The following is a 27409-nucleotide window of genomic DNA, read 5'->3' on the forward strand; positions in this document are numbered from 1 at the left end:
TTTTGTACTATTCAAGTGGCACATCACAAAGTCCTGAAAAGCGCACACCAGCCCCAAAATACACTGCTGGATCTCCACATTGCTGCAGTGGGTAAAGGCTGCGATGGAGGTCAGCGCAATGGACAACATGCGTGGAGCTGCCGGAGATCAGAGCTGGGGCACCGTCATTAGCGAAGTGGATAATGACACGCCCATCTTGCTCATTCCCCTTGGATCCCATCTGGTCATACACATAATGGACTGTTTTGGAGTATGGGAGACTTGAGACCGTGGCCCTCGTGGGCTCCACATCCACTTTTGGTCTTACACCAACTATTCTACATCTAACTGTGCCTGTTGTTTGAAGGGTGAGATCTGGTGGGGCTTGGTCCCCCCGTTGGTGCTCACAAACCCTTGCTATCATCTCAAGCGGCCTCCTTGGCTCAGCGCCAGTGGGTGGAAGTCTTTGGGAGCCTCTCCAAACTGGGTGCCCCTTGTGACTGGGTCACCGTCCCCCCCGTCATTATTATTGAATATGTGCTAGTAATGACCACCTTGGTGTAGTTGCCTTCTATATGTCAATTAACGTCCCCCTATGGCAAGGTAGTTGGTGGTTTCTTCGTACTCATTGTGACTATTGTTATTGTTTGTCATTCGATTCTGATATATATTGCCATGTGCGAATGGCTCTTTGCCAATGATGTCGTTATAACTACTGTCTGGGTCTAAAACCAATAAAGGTATATAAACAAAAACTGGTTCTGTGAGCAAGCTACTAGCACAGTCTATCAAGGGTAGGGGGAGCGTCTGAAATTTTAAATGTGACAGGACATTTTTTCTTAGCTTTTAATATGGGCCATCAGGATGAATTTTTTTGTTGTTCTTATACACTTTCATTCTTTTTTGCATCTCAGATGCTGTAATACAGGCCTGAAATTGCTTATAGGGAGTTATCATATATTTAGAAAACATTTTGACTTTGATGGGCTTTCAAAATGTGCTGGTCCTCATATGGACACTAGCATTTTGTGTTTATAATTCAAGGAGAATACGTATATGAAAAGTGCTCCCTGGTCCACGCAAGTCGAGGAATTATTCCAGACCAAATGAGTTGAAAGAGGATCCTACGATGCAGAATAGGATTATTTTTAAAAAAACACAACCCCCCCCCCCCCCCCCCCCACAAATTATAGTCCAATTTTCTGATATCTACTAAAAGAATAAAGGAGTTGCTATACTGGTCAGATACATTAGACCCCTTAGAAGAGAAACAGCTAGATCAGACCATGAAGGACAATTTATTAGCAGATCATGATCTGCTGCATCAATGGACAGAGGTTCACCACAGCAATGTCCCAGAGGTTCAGAAGAACAGTATTAGACAATAGAAGAGAATATCCAAGTACATCACGCTGCCTCTTACCTACAAAGTATCCGATCAAAGTGCAATGGAAGTAAGACACCTTCTGCATGCGGCCAGAGATATTAGCAGTTCCTTGTGGGTCAGTGGCTTGTTTCTTGTAATTGTCGTAGCGCAGGACAAAACAGAGTAGTAGGCCTGGCATCACAATGTCCCCGATTCCCAACATGGAGAAATGACTTCCTGTCGAACTAAATTTAAGTAGGTTACTGAGCCAGTCCAACAATCATCGCACTTCAGCTCTACCTCAATTATAAGACAGTTCAATTATTCTCTACACATCACGTGAAGTACATCCCATGAAATCAATGTGCTCCTGTTAAATCACAAACTCTACAGCACTTACCTTGGAAATACTAGTTTGCCAGGTAGTGAAAGGCGGGGAACATCACGGCCAACATTTGGTCCTAGATGTAGCTTCCTGGATAGCACATCCAGAGGGTTATCAGCCGGCTGCGTTGCCACTTTAACCATCACATTACTGTTAAAGATGTATGCAGAAAAAAATACCTAGAAGGCAAGATTACAAATTTTAGATCCCCAAAGCCAAACAGAACAGGACAGTCTGGTTCATAACCAAAGCAACACCTTGGCTTCTGTTCTGGTAAATATTATGTGCCACTAACTTCATTCTATTAGACCACCTCTCAAAGAACAAAAATTCTGCCATTGCAATTGTTTTACTCGTACCTTTATTTACCACCAATTTACTTACACAGCATGCTTCAACAATCCAGATGAAGCCTACTTCATTTTGAAACCCAAATCCAACCTACCATTATGGCCCTCTTATTAATCTATCCACGTCAGTAGCAGCCGCTAGTACTGTGAAGTGGTGAGGCAGGTAACACAAAAAAAGACAAAGGAGAAATAGATAAATAATGAAGCACTTTCCTGCTCGGACGGCCGCTGCCTTCCTCACGATCCTCGCCTCCTTCCAGGAACTGCTGCGCACACACTGCGCAGGCTCCCAGCTCCCAATTCCAGCACTAGGATTGGTCTGAGCGCCTCGGTTCGGCACTCAGACATTGACTGGAAGCCTGTGTTGATTTCTCCACCCAGCTGTACAACTCAGCTAGATGGAGTAAGGCTAGTTACGCATGACGGTTTGTCCGGCCCCAAATCATCATGCACACCACTCCCCCCTCCTCCCTGGTGCTTCCTGCAGCATCAGAGTGGCGGTCCCCGTTCCTCCCTCGGCTGGCAGGCAGCCTGCAGGATGAAAAATAAAATGATAACTTTTTTAATTATTTTATTTATGTCCTTGCCTCTGCTGGCTTTCAGCAGGCGGGTTCGGGGCGGGGGACCATAACGGAGGAGCCGCCACTGATGCATGTCCCACGAGCCTTCTCTTTAGAGTAACTTCACAGCCTCCTGTGGCTCTGCCCCAATATTAATGCTCCTGCTTAAGTGTTATTTCAGATTCTAGACTCACCACCCTCACTACTTCGGTTCTCCAACACATCTGCATTTTGAACACAACACAGAAGGAAACGGTTTCTTACCCAATGTTGTGCACAATTAATGATACCCAATTCAATGATGGCAGCTTCTCATGTTGCAGACCAGAAGCTTTGCACTATAAGGCCATCTGGTGTTGGATTTGAAATGGTACAAACCGTTAACTTTAAGAATTCTGTTTTGGTAACTGCAATTACTCAAGAGCACATAGCCGAAACGCACAATGCAGAAGCACTATGTCACCTTGGGGGGGCGCTAGAGGGCACGTACGCAAGATGGCCGCACTGCTTTGAGGCTCTGGCAGTCCAGGATACAAGCGCCGTTATAAATCCTTCCCAAGCTCCAGAAACGAGGCGATTGCAATACGACCCGTACATGGAACTCCTGTTACTATCAGCGTCCGAAACAAAAGGTGCGGTGCTCGCATCGGGAGCATTCTACTGAAACAGATACAGTCGTTGCTGGGCTTAAGGAGGAAATCGAGCCAGAGGATTCTGTGAGCTCCGGACTGGCATAAGCACATAAATTAACGGGCGCATTGAGGACAGTCGCGATTGAAGTGGGACCAAGGCTTTGACATGTTCCAATATGTCCATACAGCGACAATCGATCAACAAGTATAACATGGGACGCCAGCGCGATGGATATACTTGCTGCAAGGGTCTGCCATAAAGTGTGCTGCTACTGAGAAGGCAGAAGAAGCCACAAGGAGGGTTAATCAAGCTAAGCCCAGTTAATACCTATATGCACCATAATCTGGGGCGTATGGCACGAAGCCCCTGCAGAGACAGTTGCCCACTCTTAAGCGTCTAAAATATTTTACCTTTGTGGCTGCATCCCAATATGAAACGCGAGGCCTGAGACTTGGTCGCACCAGCCTACAAGCGAAGTGACACACTCACAGGAAGGAATGGGGCATGTGTGGGCTTACCACATCTCTGACAAGTAGCCCCAGAGCACAGAACGTAATCCTACTGGCTGTATAAATTAGGAACTGGTCGTGATACCTCACGTACTGCTTTACGAAGATAGCACAGGACTTGATGGTTAAAAACAAAACAAAAAACTGTGCAACTGAATCCACAAGCAAACCCTTGCTGCTAAGATAAAAAGCTGAGTATAGGGACCAAGTCCTGCTCCACAAAGCCCCAACACCGAGAAGTGGAGGGTGAGGCATGACAATACGCATAGTTTGAATATGGCTGCCTAATATACTTACGCTCAAAGCCGCTGTCAAGAATCTTGATATCTATGCTAATAATGAGTGTTGAGGAGTTGATTGCTGCGGCCTGAAAAGTCAAGCAAACTGCAGGCACTTGCTGCACAGGTCCTACAGGGCGCCTGCTCAAATACAATATTGGCCAAGGGATCCATTGCCTAATTGGGAACCACTTTTAATTTCAACACCTGTGCCAAGCCCAGACCTAAATTTGCAAGACTTCTTAATTATAGGGATCAAGATGCTGTCCTCAGGTTAGCTAGAGAAAAGCAACAACTCCAGTTTGAAGGTAACATACCATCGATAACCTTGAATATGCATGATAATAAGCGTCTGAGAAGCAGTACAGAGGAGAAGGGAAAAAACAGAGGCTCACCTTATTTGAAAAGATCGCGGAGAACTGCTTGTCCCACTGACTTATCAGCATTGCTGGCAGCCTCCAAACAGTAGTGCTTGGTAAAAGTGTGTCTGCTGGACCAAGTCGCCGCTCTGCAGATTTACTGAAGAGGAACACCAGCAAAGAGAGCAGTTGAGGAAGAAACCGCAGTCGTAGAGTGTGCTCTTGGAGTTGTCTGCAAAGATCTTCCAGCTTGTTGATGGCAAAAGTCAATAGTGGCAGAAATCCAGCGAGCTATGGTCTGTTTAGACACTGCATGTCCTTGCCGTATTCTTCCGTAGGCAACAAACAATTGATCTGTTTTTCGAATGGTAGAGGTCCTTTGCAAAAAGAACTTGAGACATCTTCTGATCTCAAGGGTATGAAACACCCTTTCTGCAGGGGATTGCAGATTAGGAAACAATGTTTTTAAGATGACTGGTTCGTTAAGGTGAAAGTCCGACGGCACCTTTGGCATAAAACTGAAAGCTTGAATGTCGCTGACTCTTCTAGTTGAAGTCAAGGCCAGTAGTAGAGACCTTCCAGGATAGAAATTTGAAATCCACTCTATGAATAGGTTCAAAGGGGTGCCGCATGAGCTGCGCTAGTACCACATTGAGATGCCAGGATGGAGGTGGACGACGGACAGGAGGAAACATTCGAAATAGCCCTTTAAAAAAATTGTTGTATTATCCTTGACGAATAGAGAGAATTGGAACCATCTTGTCGGAACCGTGAAATGGCCGCGCTAAAAAGATCTTTACGGTTGAATGGGAAAGGACTGATCTTGCTAAATTTAAGAAAAAAGGTAAAATCTGCTCAGGTGTTGCGTGAATCGGGTGAACATTGGCAGATTGACACCATATGCAGAATCTTTTCCATTTAAGTCTGTATGTCTTTATCGTGGCAGGTGCTCGAGCGTTAGCCAAAACTTCCTTGCAATCCGCAGGGATATTTAGATGAGCGAATTCAAGGTGCTCAGGCAGCTAATTTCAGAGATGCAGGGTCCGGATGGCAAATCTGACCGTTCTGAATGGACAGGAGGCAGCCCGCCTTATTTTAAAACTTATTTTAAAACTCCCTAAAAGATCGGACTCCAAAGCTGCCCTTCAGACCCTCCACTGGTTGCCAGTAAGGAGCAGAGTTGAATTCAAAGCCCTCTGCACTTGCCATCGCATCCTTGCTGGGAAGGCGCCAGCACCACTCCAGAACCTTGTCACTAGGCATGTACCATCTCGCGCTCTGCGCTCCTCACGTGGAGGCCTATTAAAGGTCCCTAGGGTAAGCAGGACCCGCATGGGAGGAAGATCCTTTCGCTACTTGGTGGAGAAGAGCTGGAATGCCCTACCTCTCAACCTCCGCTTGGATCCTTCTGAACCGAGCTTCCGGAAGAACCTTAAAACACACCTATTTTCAAGATAATCGGGCCTTTCCCTTACTTCTGTTATGAGTTTTCAGTTCCAGCGCGGGGACACGCTTCTTAGCGCAACCAATCGCTTTATAAAATTCCATTATTATTATTATTGGTCGAAACTGAATGGGATCGCATTCTGATAGGAGGAGAAGTTCGGTGAACCAGAACTGGCGAGGCCACCTGGGAGCAATGAGAATTAGGCGACAAGGTTCTCGCTTCATCTTCCGGAGAACTCTGGGAACCAAAGGTATCGGAGGAAAAGCATATATTTGAGACCGGTTCATCGAAAACGCGTTCCCCTGAGATTCCTTGTGGGGGAAGCCAGCTTGCAAAGAATAGGCATTTGCTGTTCAGATTGGTCGCAAAGAGGTCTAGATCGGGATGACCCCACTATTGGAAAACTCTATCCACCGTCGGCTGATGCAGTTCCCATTCGTGAGTGTATACCGTGGACTTGCTGAGGGAATCCGCCAGAACATTGGAAACTCCCGGCATGTGAACTGTCGAAAGATTGATCCTGTGCCTTATCGCCCAATCCCATATTTCTTAAGCTTCTTGAGAAAGAAGAGCCAATCTCGTTCCTCCCTGCTTGTTCAAGTGATGCATACTTGTAGTATTGTCTGTCCGAATCAGTACTGTGGCTCCTAGAATGATTGTTCTAAATGATTTAATGGCTAAGAAGATGGCTCGTAGTTCCAGCAGGTTGATATGCCACTTCCGTTGTTGAGGGCTCCATTTTCCGCTGACCGTTAGCCCTTGAAGATGTGCTCCCAAAACCCTCGAGGGACGCATCTGTGGTGATTGTAAAATTTGGCGTTTCTTGAATGAATGCACATCCCTTTTCTACATTCTTCTTCTAGGTCCACCAGAGGAAGGCTTCTCGCATCAGAGGAGTGACCTGAATGAGATCGTCGAACGATCCGGAGATCTGTACCCATTGTTGGTTGAGCTCTTCTTGTAGGGGCCTCATCCTGAGGCGACAGTTGGGTATTAAGGGGATGCAAGAAGAGATCATTCCTAGAAAGGACTTGAATTGTCAGACTGAAACAGACTTTCTTGATCTCAACTTTTGAGCTAGCTTGCAGATCTTTTGCTGCCTTTCATTTGGGACAAAAGCCTGGATCAGTTGCGTGTCCAACGTTGCCCCTAAAAACGTTTGCCTTTGTGAAGGAACAAGATGAGATTTGTCGAGGTTGATAGAGACCCAGCGACTGAAATAGAGACAGACATCTCTGGACATGGGTGTCTGTGTCTGGGAAATAACTCGCCTTGATAAGGCACTCGTCTAAATAAGGAAATATTTGAATCCCTTCCAGACGGAGGTGCGCCGCTACTGGAGCTAGAACCTTCGTAAACACCCTTGGAGCTGACCGTAGTCCGTAAGAAAGGACCTTGAACTGGAAGTCCCTGACAGCCACTCTGAACCGCAAGAACTTTCTGTGCCTGGGGAGAATCTGAACATGGAAGTAAGCATCTTGAAGGTCGAGGGTGGCCATGTGATCCCCTGCCGACAGAAGTTGTAGAATTTCGTGAAGCGTTAACATCCGAAAGGACAATTTCTTTAGGTATTTGTTGAGGGAGCTAAGATAGAGAATGGGATCCCATTCTCCCGATTTTTTCTTTATTAGGAAAAACCTTGAATAAAATCCTGTTCCTCTATGCAATTGAGGGACTTTTTCGATCGCTCCTTTTTGTATCATCAAATTTATCTGGGAAAACAGCTCTTTGAGATGAGCTGGAGGTGGGCCTCATGGGGGGAAATTTGGAGGAAACTTTGAGCATGGCCTTTGGATACAATGTCTAGAACCCACTTGTCCGATGTCATTGAGGACCAAATTAAGTAAAATTGTGAGATTCTTCCTCCAATTTTTACATGGGACTGCGGTAGAAGCGGTGGCGGTTTTCATTGGTTCTTATTTGAATCTCTTTCGCGGTAGGACTGCTTCCTTTTATTTTGCGAATAGGTAGTGTTGCTTTGACCATACGATTGCTGTCTTTGTGACTGGTATCGCTGATTACCTTGATACGACTGGTAGGATTGCTGTAGCTCCCTCGGTTGGAGAACGATCCACGTCCTTTCACACCCCGAAAGGGCAGCTTACGAAATTGCAAGGTACCGAGAGATCTGGCCGCTTCGGTGTCTTTCTTGATGGTTTGTAGGGCTTCTTCCACGTGTTGGCCGAACAAAGTCTCTCCATCAAACGGCATGTCGATTACCTTTGCCTGTACCTACTGGTGAAAAGATGTAGCCTTCAACCTGCCATGCCTACGCAGAAAAGCAGCACCCGCTAGCTGTCTGAAACCTGTGGATGCGACATTTACGGCCAAATCAATCTCCGGCGAGATACGTTCCCCTTCCTGTAAAATCTTCAGAGCTTCAGCCTTTGAAGGCTCTGGTAACATGTCGATATACGGTGAAATGTCTGACCACATTTGTCGGTCGTACCGACCCAGGATTGCTAGTGAATTGGCCTCACGGACTGTTGTCGCTGCCATGGTGGAGACTCTTTTCCCAATTGAGTCGAACCGTCTGCCTTCCCTGTCAGGTGGGGTTGTGATCGGAGAAGATGGATTCCTAGCCCGTCTTTGAGCAGCTTGGGCGATTACGGCGCCATATACTTCCTGTCCAGCCGGGGCAAGACTGGAGGGATAGACGCAGGAGTTGACATTACCTTCAATCCATCCTTCCATATGAAATCTATAATGGGGATCGTCCGTATCTGCCTCCTTGGCTGATCCTTAAAATCTTATAGAAAGCATTCTTCCTTCTTCGTCTCCCTGGGAATAAGGAACCTTTGAATTGCTCTCTCCATGAGGAGGTGGAAGCCTCCAATATCCACCGGAGGAGAATCAGCAGGAGCTGGAGTTGAGGGAGAAGAGGTATGAATTTGGTACTCATCCCACTCCGACATAAGAGATCTTTCATCAACTTCACCTTCCTCCCTATCATCATCCGATGAATGTGCTTCAGGACAATGATGCGATGGAACCGGTGAAGGTGGTCTAGGAGACCAGAATACCGAGGTGGGAGCTTGAGCAACAGGTGTAGGTGGCACGGACTCTGCTGATTCAGATGGCGGGAACCAACGGTAATAGTCGTCTAGCATATGCTGGAGATTGTTCAGCAAAGCTATAGGCATTTGAGCTTATAGTATATTATCCGGAGGTGGGGCCACAGGTTCAGGTTGTACATCTTGATCATCCTCCTGATACTTTATGAACAATTCTGAAGGCTTGTAGCTGTTCGAAACCTGTCATCCACTTCAGAGTCCTCTTCACTTTCATCCAAATCCAGTAGCTGTTCAGGAACCTGTAGAAGTACCTTATGTGGAGAAAGATGCAATGGGGATAGGGGTTCTAGCGTAGAACCACGTCTCTGCAACAAAGAAGGTGTCGTCGTCGACGGTGTAGATGTTATAGCCGTAGGCGCTGACCAAACCTGCATCTCTGTACAAGATGACAATTTCTGCTTTGACGCGAGAGCTGTTGACGATGGGACTGTAACCAAAGGTGAAACCGTCGACGAAGACGTTTCCATCGACGAAGTTGTCATTGACGACGATGAAGGCTTCGTCGACGACTATGCAGTCGTCGGCGATGTAGTTCTCGATGACTAGCTCACCGTCGGCGAGGAAGCAGTCGACGAGCCAACCTAAGAGGATGACGTGGTCTTCGACGAGGCAGTCATCGACGAGATTCTTCTAGCCTTAGACGTCAACGGGATGCAGACAATAAGATACTGCCTCTCTCGTCGACGAGATGAGTCTCACGGAGATGGAGACCAGCATCGACGGGGATGGAGTCGACGACATCATCATCTGAGGCTTTGGTGATGAAAAGGTAAATGTCGATGTAGATGTTGTGTCGAAGGAGTCAACGACGTCGTAGACGATGGGGTCTTCTTCTGAGGAGAATCTTCTCAGAAATTAGCTTAGAAGGAAGGGTTTTTACTGCCTTTCTCAGGGGCGTGGAAGGCAAAGGCTTGCCCTTAGCAGGTGGAGTAGCCTTTTTTTTTAAGTGGAAGGCCCTTAAGAACCCTTAGAGGGTTGTGGTTTCCTCAACACCTTGGCCCTAAGAGAAGACAAAATCTCCTCAGCAGCCCTCTTCCTAGAGGATACTGATGACCCAGAGGCAATACTTCCCACCTCAGAAACTGGAATGTCCTGATCTTTAAGCTTCTGTAGCCACAGAAGTAGACTGCCCTCTGTCTCTGAGGGTTTTCTGAGGAAAGGTCCTGCATATCTTGCAGTCTCTCACCTGGTGATCCGGGTATAGGGAGTAGATGCATTTCTTGTGGGGATCTTCAAAGAAAAGCCAGAGCTTACCACAAGATTCACAAGGCCTGAATAAAGATTTATTTGAAGAAGACATCCTAGGAGTAGAAATTCCTGAAGAACTGAGAAAAACTGAGCAGAGCTCAGGGCGACTCCCTTCACACGACGTGCGGTAGAAAATCTGAGAGTCTGAGCCTCTGAGGTGAACATTCTGGTGGGTTCTGTCGCCTGATTGGCTGCAGTTTGGACTATGCATAATGACTACTATAGTCATAGATGTGGAACTTATTTCTTGGTAGCTTTGGGCTACTTTACTTCCTGGTTTTATGTTACCAAGGTTTTTTGGTTATTATGGGCATATTTATTGCTTTATTATGTACCGTGGGACTCCCACTCTGACGACGGGGAATGATTCAGGCATGTGAATCTATGAAAGACACCCCAATACTGGAGAAACCTCCATCCCAATGGGAAAGATGGCACACATTACTCAGCTGTACATTCAACATGGTCTAGGCTTGACTATTGGGATTGTTTCTTGAAGACTTGGGCCATGGATTGTTAAGGTTTTGCACTTGTCACTGACCTATTCTGATCCTTCTCCATTAAAACTGGTTCTGCCCCCCCCCCGTACTACATGGAGGCGTATGTGACTTGGCGACTTGGCCAGACTATGTTACTGGACACAGTGTTTAAAGAGGAAATTGGGCAAAATATCCAGGACTTTTTCCATCACAATACAGGCTCAGTAACTTGTATCTCTACGGTATGGGAAGCCTTCAAAGCTACTATGAGAGGGTATTGAATGTAAAAGGGGGGAGGGAGGAAGGGGGGGCAGGTGCTCAGAGATATACGTACCACCTTCAGGTGATCGGATACCTATCTTAAAAGGCTAGAGCAGGAAATTAGCTCTACCCACAAGGGTAATAAACAAGCAGACCGTAGCGAGAAGTTGACCCAATATACCGACAGTGCCAAACGGGAATATCTTTTTAGAGGCAAATATTTCAAAGCCCCTAGATACGGAGAAGGTGAAAGGCCAGGAAAGGTCTTAGTTGGAGAAGCAGAGCTTGTGGATTTTCTCCACTATGTGCTGGAGATACAGACACTACGGACTTGCTCCGGGTGTTCATTACTCCTCGCTTTACCCTACACAGAGGAGGCAGCCAGTTACACTGGCCCCATTCCTTGAAGACATTGCCCTAGGGTGGCTGGGGAAAACAGAGTTCTTGTCGGCTCCATTAGAGGAAAAAGGGCTCCGTACAGTGATTATCAAGATGGGATTTGGGTGGGCTCCGGGCCCGGATGGCACATATGTGGACCATTTAGTTCCTATACTCAAAAAGCTGTACGCTAAAAAACTAAAGATTGGTATCCTTCCCTGTACTATGCGTGATGTGATTATTTTCTCCTTGTTAAAGCCTGGAAAACCTGCAAATAAGTGTGAATTCTATAGGCCTCTGTACCTAATTGCAATGCAAAAATCTTGGCTAAGGGGCTATCTAACAGGCTAAGCCTCCAAATGGAATCTCTGGTACTACCAGACCAGGCACGCTTCGTTCCAGGGCGGGCTACATCCCATAATATTCCTACTCTCTTCTCTGTGATGCAGGATATAGATGTAGAGTTGGCAGCAGTTGTGGTATTTCTGGATGACTCGAAGGCTTTTGACTCTGTTGAATGGGATTATCTCATTGGCATATTGAGACGTATGGGAATACCTCCAGATTTTCGCTCATGGATTGAGCTCCTTTATTGCCAGCCACAAGTACAGGTTCTCATAAATGGCATACACTCATCCACTTTTCCTACCTCTAAAGGCACAAGGGAGGGGTGCCCATTATCCTCCCTCTTCTTTGCGATCACCATTGAACCACTAGCTGCCAAATTAGGGCAGCATTATTGAGATTGTGCATTGCAGTACCCCTCTAGACGTATACTAGTGTCTCTGTATGCAAACAATGTTACACTATATCTCAGAGACCAGCAGGTAAACCTGAAGCCTGTGCTGCGAGAATTCATTGCTTTTGGAGAGTACTTCGGTATACAAATAAATTGGGAAAATCCCAGCTGTTCACGCATAACCAGATGGTTCTTCCATTCTCCCTGGACTAGCCAATAGAGTGGTGCTCGGAAGAGGTTAAGTACCTGAGGATCATGATCACCAGAGACAGGACTGAGCTGATGCACTTAAACTAGGGTAAAACACTAGCAGCTTTGACAGAATCCATTACGAGGTGGATATCTATGCCTCTCTCCATAGCAGGCAGAATTTCATTAATCAAAATGGTGGTCTTGGCCAAACTTCTTTACTTGCTCATTAATATTCCAAATAATCCTGGAAAACCTTTCTGTTCTGCCCTTAAGACGCAGATGATGTGCTTACAGTTTGGAGTGGTAAACAACCCAGATTAAAATGGGGAATACTAACAGGCCCATTTGAACAAGGTGGTTTTGAGGTTCCATATTTAGAGCTATACTATTTATGTGCACAAGTGCACTTTGCATCATGCTGGTTCTGTCCCATTCCTTCTTTTCATGCCACACCTCACGGTGAAGATGGGATATATGGAACAGACTCCATTTTTGGGGTTCATTGCGGTTAAACCTAAGAATAGGGAGGCTGATCTCACAACAGTGGCATGTGCCTCGATGGTGTGGTGAAGTATAGCAGAAAAGTTAAATATACCAATGCTGTACTCACCTTTGCTGCCACTTCCTTGCAACCCGACCTGAAAGTAACTTAAGAATTAAGCTGCAGACAAATGCTAGAAAAAGTTCAGGTGCAGATATGGGGAGATTTTTATGTGGAGGGTCAATTCTGCACGTGAGAGCAATTCTTCCAGTCGATCGGGAACAAGTCCATAGAACTGTTCCTATATGCCAGGTTAAGACAGATTGTGCTGGATGTCACAGACGTTCCCATGTGAACCAGAGATACTTCCCCCATTGCATAAACTGCTGCAATCGACATCTCCCACACACGTAGTTTCTCTCCTATACCACAGCACACAAGCCTCACTTGCAGAATGCCAGATAAATGCACGTACACACTGGGAGATGGAACTAGGCATGGCACTGAATGATACGCAATGGATATACTGCTGTCAACAAACTAGTTAAATAACTTCCAGCAGCTGATTACGTTTAATAAATTTTAAATTCCTACATCGATTATATTATACTCCAGCCAAGATGAATCGATTCCAGATGCGAGATAATGATAAATGTGCTTGCTGTGCAAGTGCATCTGCAGACTTTTTGCACCTTGCATGGGAGCATGTTGCAGTCCACCAATACGTCTTTAAAGCATTGTTGCAAATGATTGAATCCCCCTTGCAGGTAGACCTCGTAATGGCCCTTTTGGGATACACAGAGGACAGAACAGCGGCCTTTAGGAAATACACAGCACTGGGGTTACTTCTGGCCAAGCACAGTAGGTGGGGCAGGGGAAGAGCACCTAAATATAAGGAATGGATTCAGGATCTTTTATTTTGGCAAGAACAGTCACTAACTTATGCCAAACTCATACCAATTGCATGCAGACCTACAGATATTTTGGACCCCTTAAGAGCATACTTGGTAAATGAACCACAGGGTTCTATGGGGAACCAACCTGAGAATGATATCCAAGATTGAGGGAGGAATGAGCAAAGAGTCATGACCAGATACTCTAGTAATTCAATATCAACACTGTTAGACCTGACACCTTTTGGCGTGATTCTTCCCCCATATTTTGCCTCTGACTCATGTGTGTTGATGCTGTGCTGGATTTCGTTTTTGCTGATTTAGATGCTTTGGACACTCTGCCACTGCTGATCAGTGTCAGAGTGTAAGTGCTCCTTCTGTAAATTGTGATATTGATTGAGTATACCTAATTGGCATATTTGTATCACCACGAAGTCCCTAGTAGAGGGCACTGTGTGTGCCAGGGCTGGTGATGACAAATGCTACTAGTGGGCCTGCAGCGCAGATTGCGCCACCCACATGAGTAGCTTTAAAATGGTGACTCAGGCCTGCCAGCGCAGAGCCTGTGTGCAGTCAGTGACTGCCATGTCAGCCTGGCCAGTGTCCCCACTGGCTAGGCCTAATCCTTCCCTGTCTGTGCACATCAGTCACCCCTATGGAAGGCTCAAGGTACCCCCCTGGGCAGGGTGCAGTGTATGGATAAGGTAGAGCATGTGCTAGTGCAGGTACTATGCTCTGGTAGTGGGCTACAGCCATTTTGTGTGCTCACTGCTGTAAGGCTATCTTGCTCCATAGAGTAACATGGAGGGGGGCTGGGCCCATGTGATACCAGCCTATCTCCCCATAGGAACAAGATGGGACATAAGTGAAAGATATCCCTGGACTCAGAATTTAATGACACATCTTTTAGTGAAGGGTGTTTTTAAATCCTGGGTTGGAGAATAGCCCTTTTAGAAAGTGGCTGTTCTCTTGTCTAAACCTTTCTGTGTGCCTGGGTTTGTGGAATGTCTGCCTGGTCTGGATGTGACAGGAAGGGGCTGCAGAGCCCCAGAGGAGAGGGTCGGAGCCATCCCGGGGATGAAAGGGCACATCTGCCTGCTTGGGAGGAGGGAGGAAGGAATGCCAGATAAGTGCTGGGCTGTGCCTGCCTACCTCCCCCACATTAGCTCTCTCCTGGTGGTCAACTGACCCCACTGGCCCTGAAGCTGACAGGAAGAAGAAAGCCAGAGACACCTCAGTGCTCCGCAACCCCCAGAACTGGTTTAGACTGGACCCAGGGCCTCCATGCACAAAGAACTTCAAAGACATTGGGGGGTATAAGGAAAGGACCCCTGTCTGCAGAGAATTAGATTCTGAAATTCTACAACCAAGACGGACCCTCTGCTGGAAGGAAGACGGCGAGAGAACTAAAGGAAGATTGCCTTGCTGTGTGCTCTAAGGGCTGACCTGTTCTGCTGTGGCCACTGAAAGCTGAAGAGGGGAAAGGGACTTTGCTGCGTGCTGTGACCCTGCCTGCTTGAACCTACCAAGACTTTGCTGTGTGCTGTGTCTTTACTGAATCTCCAAGGGCCTGAGAAGAGCTGGCCTCCTGCTGGGAACCCAGGGCTAAAGGTTCCTAAAGCTTTGCCAGAAAACAGCTGCAAGATCGTGCTGTTGTGGACCGGGGGCGTGGTGTACTCGACTGCGGAGCGTGAGGAAGGGATCGGTGTGCTCATCGGCACATTTCCTATGAGGGTTGGAGGCTTGTGGCGCCTCCCCTCGTGAAATCCGCTCCAACGTGGTGGAGAGGTCGAGAGGGGGGTCTCATCGGGACCAGCGCCCTTGAAAACCCTTTGCCGCCAAATCACCACCGCGGCCCGGAGCCAGGAACCCCCCCCGTAACTTGCCTAGAGGTCCAGGCGCTGCCGCGGCGAAGAACGAAGCCGCCGCGCTCCCATTGGTGGAGGGAGCCGAGCCCCCTCACTAACGCCGCGACGGGATTGGCCCGTGCGGCGCAGCGTCATCAGCAGTAGTGGGCCGTGATTGGCCGGAGTCGCGGAGCGTCATTGTTTACTGTCCCGGGAGCCGCACTGCCATTGGCTGACTCCCGGGTGCTGTGGAGGCTCGCCTGAGGAGCCGCGAGGGGATTGGCTGCCTTCGCGAGGAAGCCGAGGAATCAGCGAGATCACCGCCGGGCCCGGGAAGAAGTGACCTGACCTCGCCGAGGGATCTCCGCAAGTGCTCCAGCCCCTGGCCTGCCGTCTCTGCTCCCCGCTGCTCTTTGAAGGATCCAGAGCGGGCGGAGAGCGTCCTGAGACCGGCCGGGCGGGAGCAACACTGAGCCTGCACCCGCGAGGTGCCCCTGGGGGACCCGCGTCACCGCAAGCACGGGGAAAGAAGTCCCCCCTCGCCCAGGATACCGGGTGAGCCGCGCAAGAAGCGCTTGTGGTCCCTGAAGCCAGGGGACCCTTGGGGGATAGTTGTTTTACGCTGGCATTGTTTGCTCATCATTTTTGCGAGCGTTTTTGATCACAAAATCGTTGGCATATCTTTGTGCTGACTTGAAGAGACTAGAGACATTTGTTTTGAGAACTTCCTGAAATTAAGAAAGACCAATTAAGATTAAGTGCCTCCCTTTTATAATGAAGTGATTATCGTGCAACTGCTTGATTTACCTTGCTGAAACTAGATAAAGTTATATATTTTTATAAAAATATACTTACCTGTGTGGTCTCAGTTTGTGGTGGATTGGGGATTATTGTTGTGTTAAGTGCAAATGTTATCCACATTGTCTCCGAGTTTAGCCTAGACTGCTCGCGCCATGCTACCTAGAGGGTGAGCAGGGGTTATCTCAGAGGGTTATTCCGTTGCCCTGACCGGAGCTAGGGGTCCCTACTTGGGCCAAGGTACTTACCTTTGCCAACCAGAGACCCCCGGTTCTAACAAACACGCATTGTAACGCCCAATGACGACAGATAAAAGATGTTAAAGTTGGACTCAACGGACATAAAGCTTATATTTTCAATATGATGTGGAATGGTCACAATGTAATATCACCATTGATGAAAAGTATAATGTACGCCGATTACAACTGCCAAATTGTCATGGAATGTAAATGCATCAATATATGATTTTCAATTATACTGCACGCGCTCCTGATGTTGCTGTATTTGAATTTCAATAAAATCATGAATTTAAAAAAAGCATAAAGTCACTTTAGTTTCTATTTATTCTCATCAGAGTACTTGTGTGAATTTAAAGATACAAAGCTATTATAAGCAGGGCACTAATTTCCATCCACTGGAAAGGTGGATGATGTGTACACATCTACGAAAGCTGCAATACGTTTGTTACAGGAGAGTAAAATGTTCTATTTGTAGCCTAAGTAGTTGTAGATCACATGCTTTACACCAACTTAAGAGCAGTTTTCAATCCCCTCAAAGGACCCTTTTTAGGTCTTGCCAAGACAGTGCATGCGGCCTCTTGCAAGACCTTTTGTGATCTTACAGCAGGCTTAGGGGCCGCCCATTGCTTACCAAAGTTTAGCTTCTTGTCACTCTTGATTGCTTCTTGTTGATCAGCTTCATAGGCCTCCTACTTCGTGCGTTTGACCTTTCAACGCAAATTTTACGGGCGCTACTTTTTTGCTTAAGCATTCAGCAGTCTCCTGTGTGTACTTCTCTCCACCTCAACCAGGTTCCTCCCCAAATCTCTTCTGCCCAATGAACCTCTGTTATCCATCTGCTTGCCCCAAGTCCCTACCTTCTACTCTGTCAGTCTGCTTAGCCCATCCCAACCACCCTCCATCTGCTTTCTCCAGATCCTCCAGCCCACAATCTGTTATCCATCTGCCTGCCCCCAGAACTTCGCTAGCTCCCTTGTCAGTATGTTTGTTCCTAAGCTCCTACATCTAACCATCTGTGTTCTGTGTGCTGCCCCAGGTCCCTCCCACCCTCAATTGCCCTGTCTGACCCTTGGTTGTCAGTGTGCTTTCCCACTCGCTTTCTTGCCTCCCAACAGCCGTGTTGCCTCCCGGGAGTAATAAAAAAACTTTATGAAGTGGCCAACGCGTGCAGTATCAAAGCTATATTTTTCAATCCACCTTCTTATTCCTTCCCCACTCGTGTTCTTCTTTCCGGCCTGCCCTCAGTGTTGCCATAACAAAAAGAAGCTCTGGCACAGGCAGCACACTGGCTGGTCACAGCATTCTTTAAAAAAAATTACTTTTAGCCATGCTGCACAGCAGATGCACTAACATCGTCAAAGCCTATAGCTCGTGTAGGCGAGTCCTACTGGCTTTGCCAATCCAGAATGTCAGTGAGCTGTCCATTTGTGCATGCATAACAAACCTGAATGCATCACACAATCCCTCTGGCTATACCCAGAATACTGTGTGGGTCCAAAAAAGACAAATAATTCGGATATCTACTTCATACAATACCCTTTTCTACCTGCTTTGAGATTTTGAAAGTATATAGAAATAGGCGACTATCAACGGACGAAATTGAGGATATGTACGTTAGATCTCCTTATCCTGGTGTATGGGTAATAAAAGATTTTTATACTGATAGGGCTAACTGTGCATAAGGAAGCAACTGCTATCAGAAAAGGAATTTTCCATGTCAATGCCTGAAAAGAAAATGAGCAGTGTTTCACCAGTAAGTCCCGTCAGTAAAGTCCCAAATGGCCACACAGGGTGACCTGGGTGGCATAACTTGTCAAGCCTTCCATGAAGGCTTTGCTATCAGGAACTTTTCAAATATGAGTTGTCTATTTTGTAGATAAGCAGTACTTGAACAGAAATGCAATCAATATTTTGCACTATGTTTGATAGAGTTGCAGTAAGTGGGCGTACAGACATTTGTTCCTAGTAATAAAAAACAAGTTACTTACCTTTGGTAATGCCTTTCTGGTGGATATTTTTAAGTGCAGATTCCTACACTTTAATACCCCCATGTGCCAGACAAGATCTGGAAGTTTTTCCAGCAACTGCCTAATGTGCCTACTGCTTTCATGTGCTTGTAGGTAGAGTCAAGACTCCGCAGTGACCTCTGCCCACCTCGGGAAGTGACCGCGAAGAGCCACATACAGGCACCACCATGGGCAGATATTTCCAACCACAGATTCCTCACCTTTTGAACAGATACCAAACAATTCATCGCTTCAGGGGTGGTCCTCCAAGGACCTGAAAGACAAGGCAGTAATGTCTAGTGAAGGTGTAGATGGACACCAATGTAGTCACCTGCCAGAAACGTGGGAGGGGCAGATAGAAAGAGAAGGTTGTACCCATGACAGACAATCCCTAGGAAGGACCTTAGAAAGGATGACCAAGACAAAATATCGCCTGACAAATCTCACAATTGTTTTTAATCCTGCCCAGAGTAACCACTAAATAAAGAGAAATATTTTGGGTTACACTGACGCAGTTTTCCTCTACTATCTAGATCCTACAGTTATCCAGGATAGAAAAATCTGTTATCCCTCAACTCGAGGTTGAGACCACCTTGGTGGTAACATCTTACCAGGATAGGACAAACGTGACTATGATGAAGCAGGTCACAATCCTATGTGGGAGGCTTTTTCAGTACAATTTTTATAAGTGCCTCATTAGAGAATTGGCACTCCTCAAGTAAGCACAGTGCTCAGCCCACTACGATATCGCTGATAAGTATTTGATATTGTTTGGAGGATGTATGATAGGATTTGGTTTCCTCTTTTTCTCTCATTGTGATAGTGGTTGAACCTACAGCATTACAAGCTATGAACCGTGCAAAATCGATGGCTACAGGGTAACATTTTGCATTTGCAGCATTTATTGCTTTAGATACACATACACTGTATCGTTCTGTAAGACACTTGTGAGACACTTGTGAGCAAGCAGATGTTCTTAAAACTGTTTGGTTAATTAAGGATTCACCACAGGCCTCTATATCCATCCAGTGAGGTTTGGTGAAAATGTGTGATGGTGACCATGTGGCAGCTCTAAAATGTCTCCAAAGGGAATATTTCTTAAGACCGCCATAGCAGCTGCTTTCTTAGCCTAACATGGATGTACCTAACAAGATAACAAAGAAAACCCTCTTAGAAATAAGGCTTTCTACATGCAGTTTTGAAAAACAGTGGTTTCATTTATCGATTAAACTTTGTTCCATCAATATGGATACCCTCCTGACATCAATTATTGTATTGTAATTGCATTTATATAGCGCTTACTACCTCTGACGAGGTGTTGAAGTGCGTTTTTGGCGAGTAGCAAGCTACTCCGGAAACCATAAAGGATTAGTGGTGAATTAGTATAGTTAAATATGAAAGAAATTTGAGCGGCAGATAGTCAGTTGTTTGGATTGAGAAGGAAAGCGGAGGGATAGAAGAGGGTAAAAGGTTTTCATTTATATAGCGCTTGTCACTCCTGATGGGGCGTTGAAGTGCTTTTTTGGCAAGTGGTAGTAAGCGCTATATAAATGCAATTACAATACAATATTTAGTGTAAGTAAGGCCCTCTCTTGGTGCTTGAAGGAGATAGGTAATACCAATTTTGCTTTACATGGATTGGAGAAACCAACTTCGGAAAAAATATGTGGTTTGTTCTTAAAACCACTCTTGCCATGTGAACCTTAATACAACATTCTTCCACCTTTACTGTTTGCAACTCAATTGCCCTCCCCAGAGAGGTGATCGCAACTAGGAAAACGACATTCCAATACAAGAGCTGCATATCACAAGGGTGTAATAGTAGCAAAACGGGTACCCATCAGTCTGGTTAGATAAACAGTCGGATTTTAGGCTGGCGCTGGAGGTGCTCTTGGAATAATTACCCTGAAGGGCTTGACCAAGATATTATGCAGAGATAAAAGGTCTCTATTCTGCAAGGAAGCTGCCATTGCAGCTAAATATAAAACAATAAAAATCTTGTCAATCTTACTTTCTGAAAATTCAATAAATTGCAGATGTCTTGGACAGCTGCTGTAAGGGAACCTATGTTTTGCCCCAAACCGTAATGAACAAATCTTTTCCTTGTTACAGCATAATATGCACACTTTCTTGGATTACATGGCTTACAAAGGATTTGCATTCACTCCTACAGGAACTTAAGATAACTGAACTCCACGAATTTAGGTACCAAATAGTTAGATTTGGCAGCCTGAGGTCCGGATGTCTGAGCTGTCCTAATGCTCAGTGAGGAGATCTAGCCTCAGCGGTAGCTTCTCATGAGGATGGACCGACAATTCTAGCAGCATTGAATACCAAGATTCCCTTGCCCACGTTGGTGCCATCACAATGAGGATCATCAATGCTTGTAATATTTTCCTCATTTAATAAAAAAAAGTAGTGGACAAAAAGAATAGGCAAATATTTCTGGACAATTCAACTGTCATGTATTGCCACGTGGGTTTGGGTACTTGGTGGCGAAGTATTGGCATTTTGCACAGTGGCGAAAAGACAGTCCATCTGAAAGTTTGAGTTTTCAAGTGCTCCACCAGCGAAATACTTCAGAATTGCTAAAGTACTTGGGAATTCATCTCCCATACATGGACTTGTTGATGTGTCAAGATCAACAAGCCCACAAAATCTTTGTCCACCCCCAGAAAATGCTCCACTAGGAGCAGAAAGCAATTCTAAATGGCATAGCAGCAAATAACCTGAACTAGTTCTGACAGCTGGGAGGAGTGAGTCCTCTCTTGCTTTATTATTTAATACATCGCTGTCAAGTTGTTTGTCTTTATCGGACTATTTGGCCTCAAATCAAAGTGCAGAATGCTCCCAGTGCTAACTGGGATTGTTGTGAGCACCAGGTACTTGACAAGATAATCCTGTTCTTCCCTATCAGTAATGTGGTAGAAAAGAGTGTGGGGGGGAGGGGGGTGGAGAGGGGGTGGGCGGGTCTGTGGTGATGGTCGCTTGCAGAGAAGGTCTGCCTAGCAACCAATTTGTTCTGTTCCACCACATGAGAGTGCATTCAGTTCTGCCCTCAACCAACACTAGATCTTCTCTTGATCCTCAGCTTGTAGCCACTGCCTCAGTAGACACCCCTGCAGTGCATTAATGTGTACTCTTGCATGTGACACTACTGCTAAACATGACACTTGGAAGAAGCCCGTTTTTCTAGAGAGATCGCTTTTGCAGATCCTGATGTGATTCACACCTGCTAATCTTGGCGGTATGGGTCCCCCAAACAAGCCTAAGAGACCTTCTATATTTTATAAAACATAGTTCCTAGCTAGGGAGGGTGACTTACTAGGCGCTATAGTACCTATTTTCACCATCATTGTAATATGAATTTTCCTTTTGTGTTTTATGGAATTGTAACAATGCCAATCATATTATTTCTAATCATATGTCTGCTTATGTTAGCAAAAATACTGCATCTTAGAGCCCGTCGTTAAAATAAATATTTTAACCTTTGTGTCTGTTTACTCCTGTTGTGGACTGGTATGAGAGTATAACGAAAGAGTGTTCTTGCTTCCCACCATTCCGGAGTATAACCTAAGTCGCATGTTCTGGGTTGTCTAATCATTGGTTCCTGTGCTATAGAACGAAGAGCTAATGTGACGCTGATGCTAGCTGGTTAGGGTTTCTAGGCACTGATGTGAGTTTTTGGTACACCACAATTCACTGAGGTCCTAGGTCTCTGTGCACAGTTCTGTATAGGAGCAGAATCCCTGCGACAGTGCCATCTACCAGCACATAGGAGCATCTGTCTGGAACATTTTCCAGATCCAGTGCAAGGACTAGGGAAATTCAAACAGTGAAAAATATAATCATATTGTGATAAATCTACGATTAAAAGGATCCATCAGAAGAAAAAATTACTTACCTATAATTCACTGTGCAGCTTATGGTTCTGTAGATTGATTTAGCTATTTCAAGATTTGGCAGCTCAATATTATTCATTTTATTAATTACCTAAAAACAAAAAAGGCATCCTGGTGCCAAGACTTAATAGTACCATAAGAGAGCATGCCCGCACACTACTTGCAGACAATTACATGGTAAACAGCTAAGTTTATAGTACATGAGGGTTCATATTAATTGTCTAAGGCCTTTTCTATCAACGAGTGAGGTTGCAGAGGAAAACCTGCCCAATCAATGGCTTGATCGACAAAGAACAGGGAGGTAACCCCTAGCAGAAGATGAGGGTTTGTTCTTAGGAGGATACAATATTCTTGTGTTTAAATTAATAGTTCCTCTAATGTTAAAGAGTTTAGGGTTCACTAACCCTACAAAGTTAAGAGAACAATACGGAAGGACAATTTCCATTAAATACACCCCACTAGGCAAGAGTGTAATGGCTCAAATGTCAGCCCATGAACTTACAGCAGACCATGATATTGACATTTCCAGACGCAATCAGTATCACTGCTGTCTTAATCAGGTGTGTGATACAAGGATGGGTCTCATGGCCTCATTTTCTTCACAATGTATGTGTTTACTAGTAGTGGAGGAAAACATACACAAACTTACTTGACCAGTTCATCCATACAGCATTGCCAATAGACTTTGGGAGCAGCAACCGGGAGGTGAAGTTCTGGCCTTTGCATTCTTGGAAGTGGCAAAGAGGTTGACCAATAACAGTGGAGGTACGGCTGAAGTACCTAGGTGTCTGTCTCCCATGCATGTGCTTGTTAAGGTGTCAGGCTGAGCTGTTAAGTAAAGTTGTTGCCTACTCCATGAAGGTGTTCTGCCAAGAGAAGGACTTCATGGTGAATGGCCCAATGGCAGATTGTCAGCACTAGTCTGGACAGTGGTAGTAAATGTGTGTTGCTCTGTTTTTGGAGATAGGACATTGTGGTCTTGTCTGCACACATGAGCACTGGTTGTTGCAATCCAGTTTGTAAAACCCTGAGTGCTAAATGCACTGTCCTTACCACCCATACTCTGATGTGCAAACTATGTTCTTGGGACCATTGGGTCAGCATTGTCAGTTGGCCCAAACAGGTCTCCCACCCAGTGAGTGAGGCATCTGTGCTGATAATCACTTGACTTGGGAGTCCAGGAACGACCTGCCCAGTAACAAGTTCTTGATGTTCCACCATAGGATTCTGTGCTGGTCTCTGGGCTCCACCAACGGTAGATATTTCCACTGACAAGTTGCCTGTGATGACTTTCTTGCAAGGCAATTACTCTCACTGTCTGAAGATGCTACATCTGGAAAAGGGCATGCAGCCTCTGACGTCATTAAACACGCATTGTTGGGGTAGACTTTGCCTGTCACCATATTCAGTGAGGCTTTCAAGAATGGATGTGTTTGATGAGGACAGAGGTGTGATTACTTGGGGCACTTTTTTGCTATTGACAGTGAACCATAATGTGTATAGGAGAGATGAGTGAGAGTGCGGCATTTCTCTTGGCTGCTGTTCATTACCAGCCAGTCATCCAGGTATGGAAACACATGGACAGCAATGGGGCGAAGGTGTGCTGAAGCCACAGCGAGGCATTTTGAGCCCAAAGGGTAGTTTTTCGAACCGGCAAGGTTTTCCCTTACCACGAATGTGAAATTTTGCTTGGTGTACCAGAAGAATGGCGATTTGGAAGTAGGTGTCCCTGAGACCGAGGGACACCATGTAGTCCCAGACAGAGTAGCCAAAAACGCCTTGAAGAGTAGGCATTTTGAAGTGCTCCGAGATAAATGTTTGAGCAGTAAGGATTGGCCTCAGTGTTAACTCATTTTTGGGGTTTAAAAAATAGAAAGAGTAAGCATCTTATCCGCATTGGTGAGCTGGACCGGTTCCTATTACTCTCCTATAAAGCAATGCCTACACTTTCTTCTCCAGCAGCCTTTGGTGGTCATAACTGATGCTGAGACACAATAATAGAGGTTGCGGTATGAAGCTGTAGGCAACCGCTTTGGATGACAGTGCAAAGTACCCAATTGTCCATGGCTATTTCTTCCCACTAGGGAAGATATAACTTTATTCACCCCCCAGCAGATACTGATTGATAGGATGGACTTGCTTTGAGGACATAGCCCTCTCCCAAAACACAATAACTCCGTTGCGTTCTCACAGCCTCATATAGGTCACTTAATTTCTAAGGCAGGGATCGCCAGGCGGATTATATCATGCATCCAAGACTGTTATACTAAAGCCAAAGGAACCCCGCCGTCTCGTCAAAGGCCACAATCAACCTGCAAGCAGGGCACTACTATGGTTTTCTTGGAACCATACCCATTGCGGACATTTATAAAGCTGCCACATGGTCCATTCTACATACATTCACAAAGCATTACTGTGTTGACATTCGTGTAAGGCAGCAAGCAAGAGCTAGGCAAACTGCCCTCTGGACTCTGTTTCAGATCACTGCACCATACACTGGCTAGCCACCACTTAGGGATGTACTGTTTTACAGTCTAAGCAGAGCATGTGTTTCTCTAGGCACACATGCAACCAACTGATTAGGTTACCTACTCTTTAAGCATCTGTTCATTGCATGTAGTGCTGTAGATTCACATGTGTCCCACCCTCCTCCCCGGAAGCTAGTGTTTGCCACAGGTACCTTCATATTCTACATTTTCTACACGCATGGTCACTATTCTATCTTACTCACTACTCCATACCTACTCTCACCCGCTGGGCTAAAAACTGTAATAATCGAGGCAGTGCAAGACCTCGGGACTCAAAAAACGTGAAAAAACAAGCTGCAAATGTCCCAGCCCAACACTAGATGGCAGGAGTATGCACAGCATGTGTATCTACAGCCACACATGCTACGAGCATTAGTATATCCACTGTAACAACTTCAATCTCTTTCAATGAATAACGAATAGTTTCTTACCTGTCGGTGTAGTTTTGCAGCTTGAAGATCTTTCTGGATTCACTATGCTGTGCATATTCCGCAATCTGGTGGTTGGGTCCGGAATCGTAGTCTTTTTTCTCTTTTTTTTTTTGTCGTAGCCCAGGTGGGCGTCGACGTCCCACCATTTGGTGTCCTTTCGGTGACGTCGGCGTGCTTCCGGCGGAAGCTACCACTCTTGGGCGCCATCTTCGGATTCTTTTTTCTGTCTCTTTTCCTTGTTTGTCTTTGTAGTGAATCCATGGCTATGTATGTTAATCGTTTTTTCCACGTTAGTGTTTCCACGTATTTTGTAATTGTTCCAACTTGCTTTCTTTTCCATGTTTTTCCACCCTCTTTTCCAGCCTCATCTTTCTGGCGGAGGCGGGTGGGTTCGCTAGTGAATCCAGAAAGATCTTCAAGCTGCAAAACTACACCGACAGGTAAGAAACTATTCGTTTTGCAGCGTGAATCTTTCTGGATTCACCATGCTGTGCATATATTTTGTAGCGGTTTTCGTTACTTTTGTGGCGGTTGGGTGGAAGATGAGCGTTGGTTGCTAAAAATATGTTGAAGCACTTTTTGTCCCACTTGTGCTTCCTTGTTCATCTGAACATCCACGCAGTAGTGCTTCGTGAAAGTGTGTACTGAAGCCCATGTTGCCGCCAGGCATATGTCCTGGATTGGTGTGTTGGCCAGGAAGGCAATTGTTGCTACTTTCTTCCTGGTGGAGTGGGCTCGTGCCTCTCCTGTTAGCTCCTGGCCAGCTTGCTTGTGGCAGAACTGAATTGTCTGTGCGATCCATCGGGCTATGGTGTTTTTCGTAACTGGTTTGCCCATGTAACTGTTAGCGAAGGACACGAAGAACTGTTTCGTCTTCCTGTGGTCCTTCGTTCTTTCAATGTGGTGCATCACAGCCCTTCTTGCGTCTAGGGTGTGGAGCGACCTCTCTGCGCTTGTAGTGGGGTTTTGGAAGAAGCTAGGGATCTGAATACTCTGATTCATGTGGAACCTTGACACCACCTTTGGCATAAAGTGTGGGTCAGTTCTCATCACGACCCTGTCACTGTGTATCTGGATGTAGGGTTCCTGCAGTGTGAGTGCCTGCAGTTCGCTCACCCTTCGTAGTGAGGTGATCGCCACCAGGAAGGCCGTCTTCATTGTCAACATTTGCAGTGATGCTTTGTGGATGGGTTCGAAGGGTGCATTCATGAGCTCCGTCAGTACCATGTTTAAGTTCCATGCCGGTGGCGGCATTCTCTTTGGCGGCGCTATTCTTTTAGCCCCTTCCAGGAATCTTTTCACGACGTGAGATGTGAAGAAGCTTCTCCCTGTTTCTCCTCTTGTGTATGCCACAATCGCTGCTAGGTGCACTCTCAGTGAGGATGAGCTTAGCTTTGCCTTGATTAGGTGTGTGAGGTACCTTAGCACCGTGGACTCCTTGGTCAGTCTCCTTTGGAGTTGTTTCTTGCAACACCATTGAGTGAATCTTTTCCACTTTTCCCCATAGCACTTGCGTGTGCTGGGCCTTCTTGCCTCTCGCAGCACCCGCAGGGTGCTCTCTCGTAGTTTCAGGTGTGCAAATTCTAAGTCCTCAGGAGCCAGGCTGAGAGGTTGAGGCTCTCTGGCTCTGGGTGTAGGATTCCTCCGTTTTCCATGGAGAGTAGGTCTCTTCTTTTTGAGAACTTGTGGGGAGGCCCCTGCGCCATCTCCATTATCTGAGAATACCACGTCTGTCTGGCCCATTGTGGTGCCACAAGGATGAGCGTCATGTTGCTCTTCATGCATTTGTTGAGCACCCTGGGGATCAGTGGTATCGGGGGAAAAGCGTAGGCAAATGTTTTTGACCAGCTTATCCATAGTTATTTACAACAAGGGGTGGTGATGGACAGAGTCTCTGAATTAAGCAGAGTACTCTCCTCACCCAGTCAAGAGATCAGGGCTAGATCCAACACCGTTTTTTAGCTCATTGCACCATCCCAGTTTCAGAACCTGGCTGTATGCAAATTAGTCTGTCCCTGGCCCAGTGCATCATGGGAACAGGGCAGAC

At 46.1% G+C, this 27409-nt stretch overlaps 1 protein-coding gene across 1 annotated transcript in view; it reads right to left on the bottom strand.

Moving 5' to 3' along the window:
- SPPL3 (signal peptide peptidase like 3) overlaps positions 1-27409 on the bottom strand; it is a 274906-nt gene that overhangs the window by 23001 nt on the left and 224496 nt on the right. Inside the window, exons 8-9 of the mRNA XM_078667701.1 lie at positions 1746-1909; positions 1403-1590 (exon numbers count right to left, since the gene is read on the bottom strand). Of these exons, the coding sequence (XP_078523827.1) occupies positions 1403-1590; positions 1746-1909 (352 nt within the window). The remainder of the gene's footprint in view (positions 1-1402; positions 1591-1745; positions 1910-27409) is intronic.

The sequence above is a fragment of the Lissotriton helveticus genome, chromosome 11 (assembly GCF_964261635.1).
Source record: "Lissotriton helveticus chromosome 11, aLisHel1.1, whole genome shotgun sequence".
Lineage (NCBI taxonomy): Eukaryota > Metazoa > Chordata > Amphibia > Caudata > Salamandridae > Lissotriton > Lissotriton helveticus.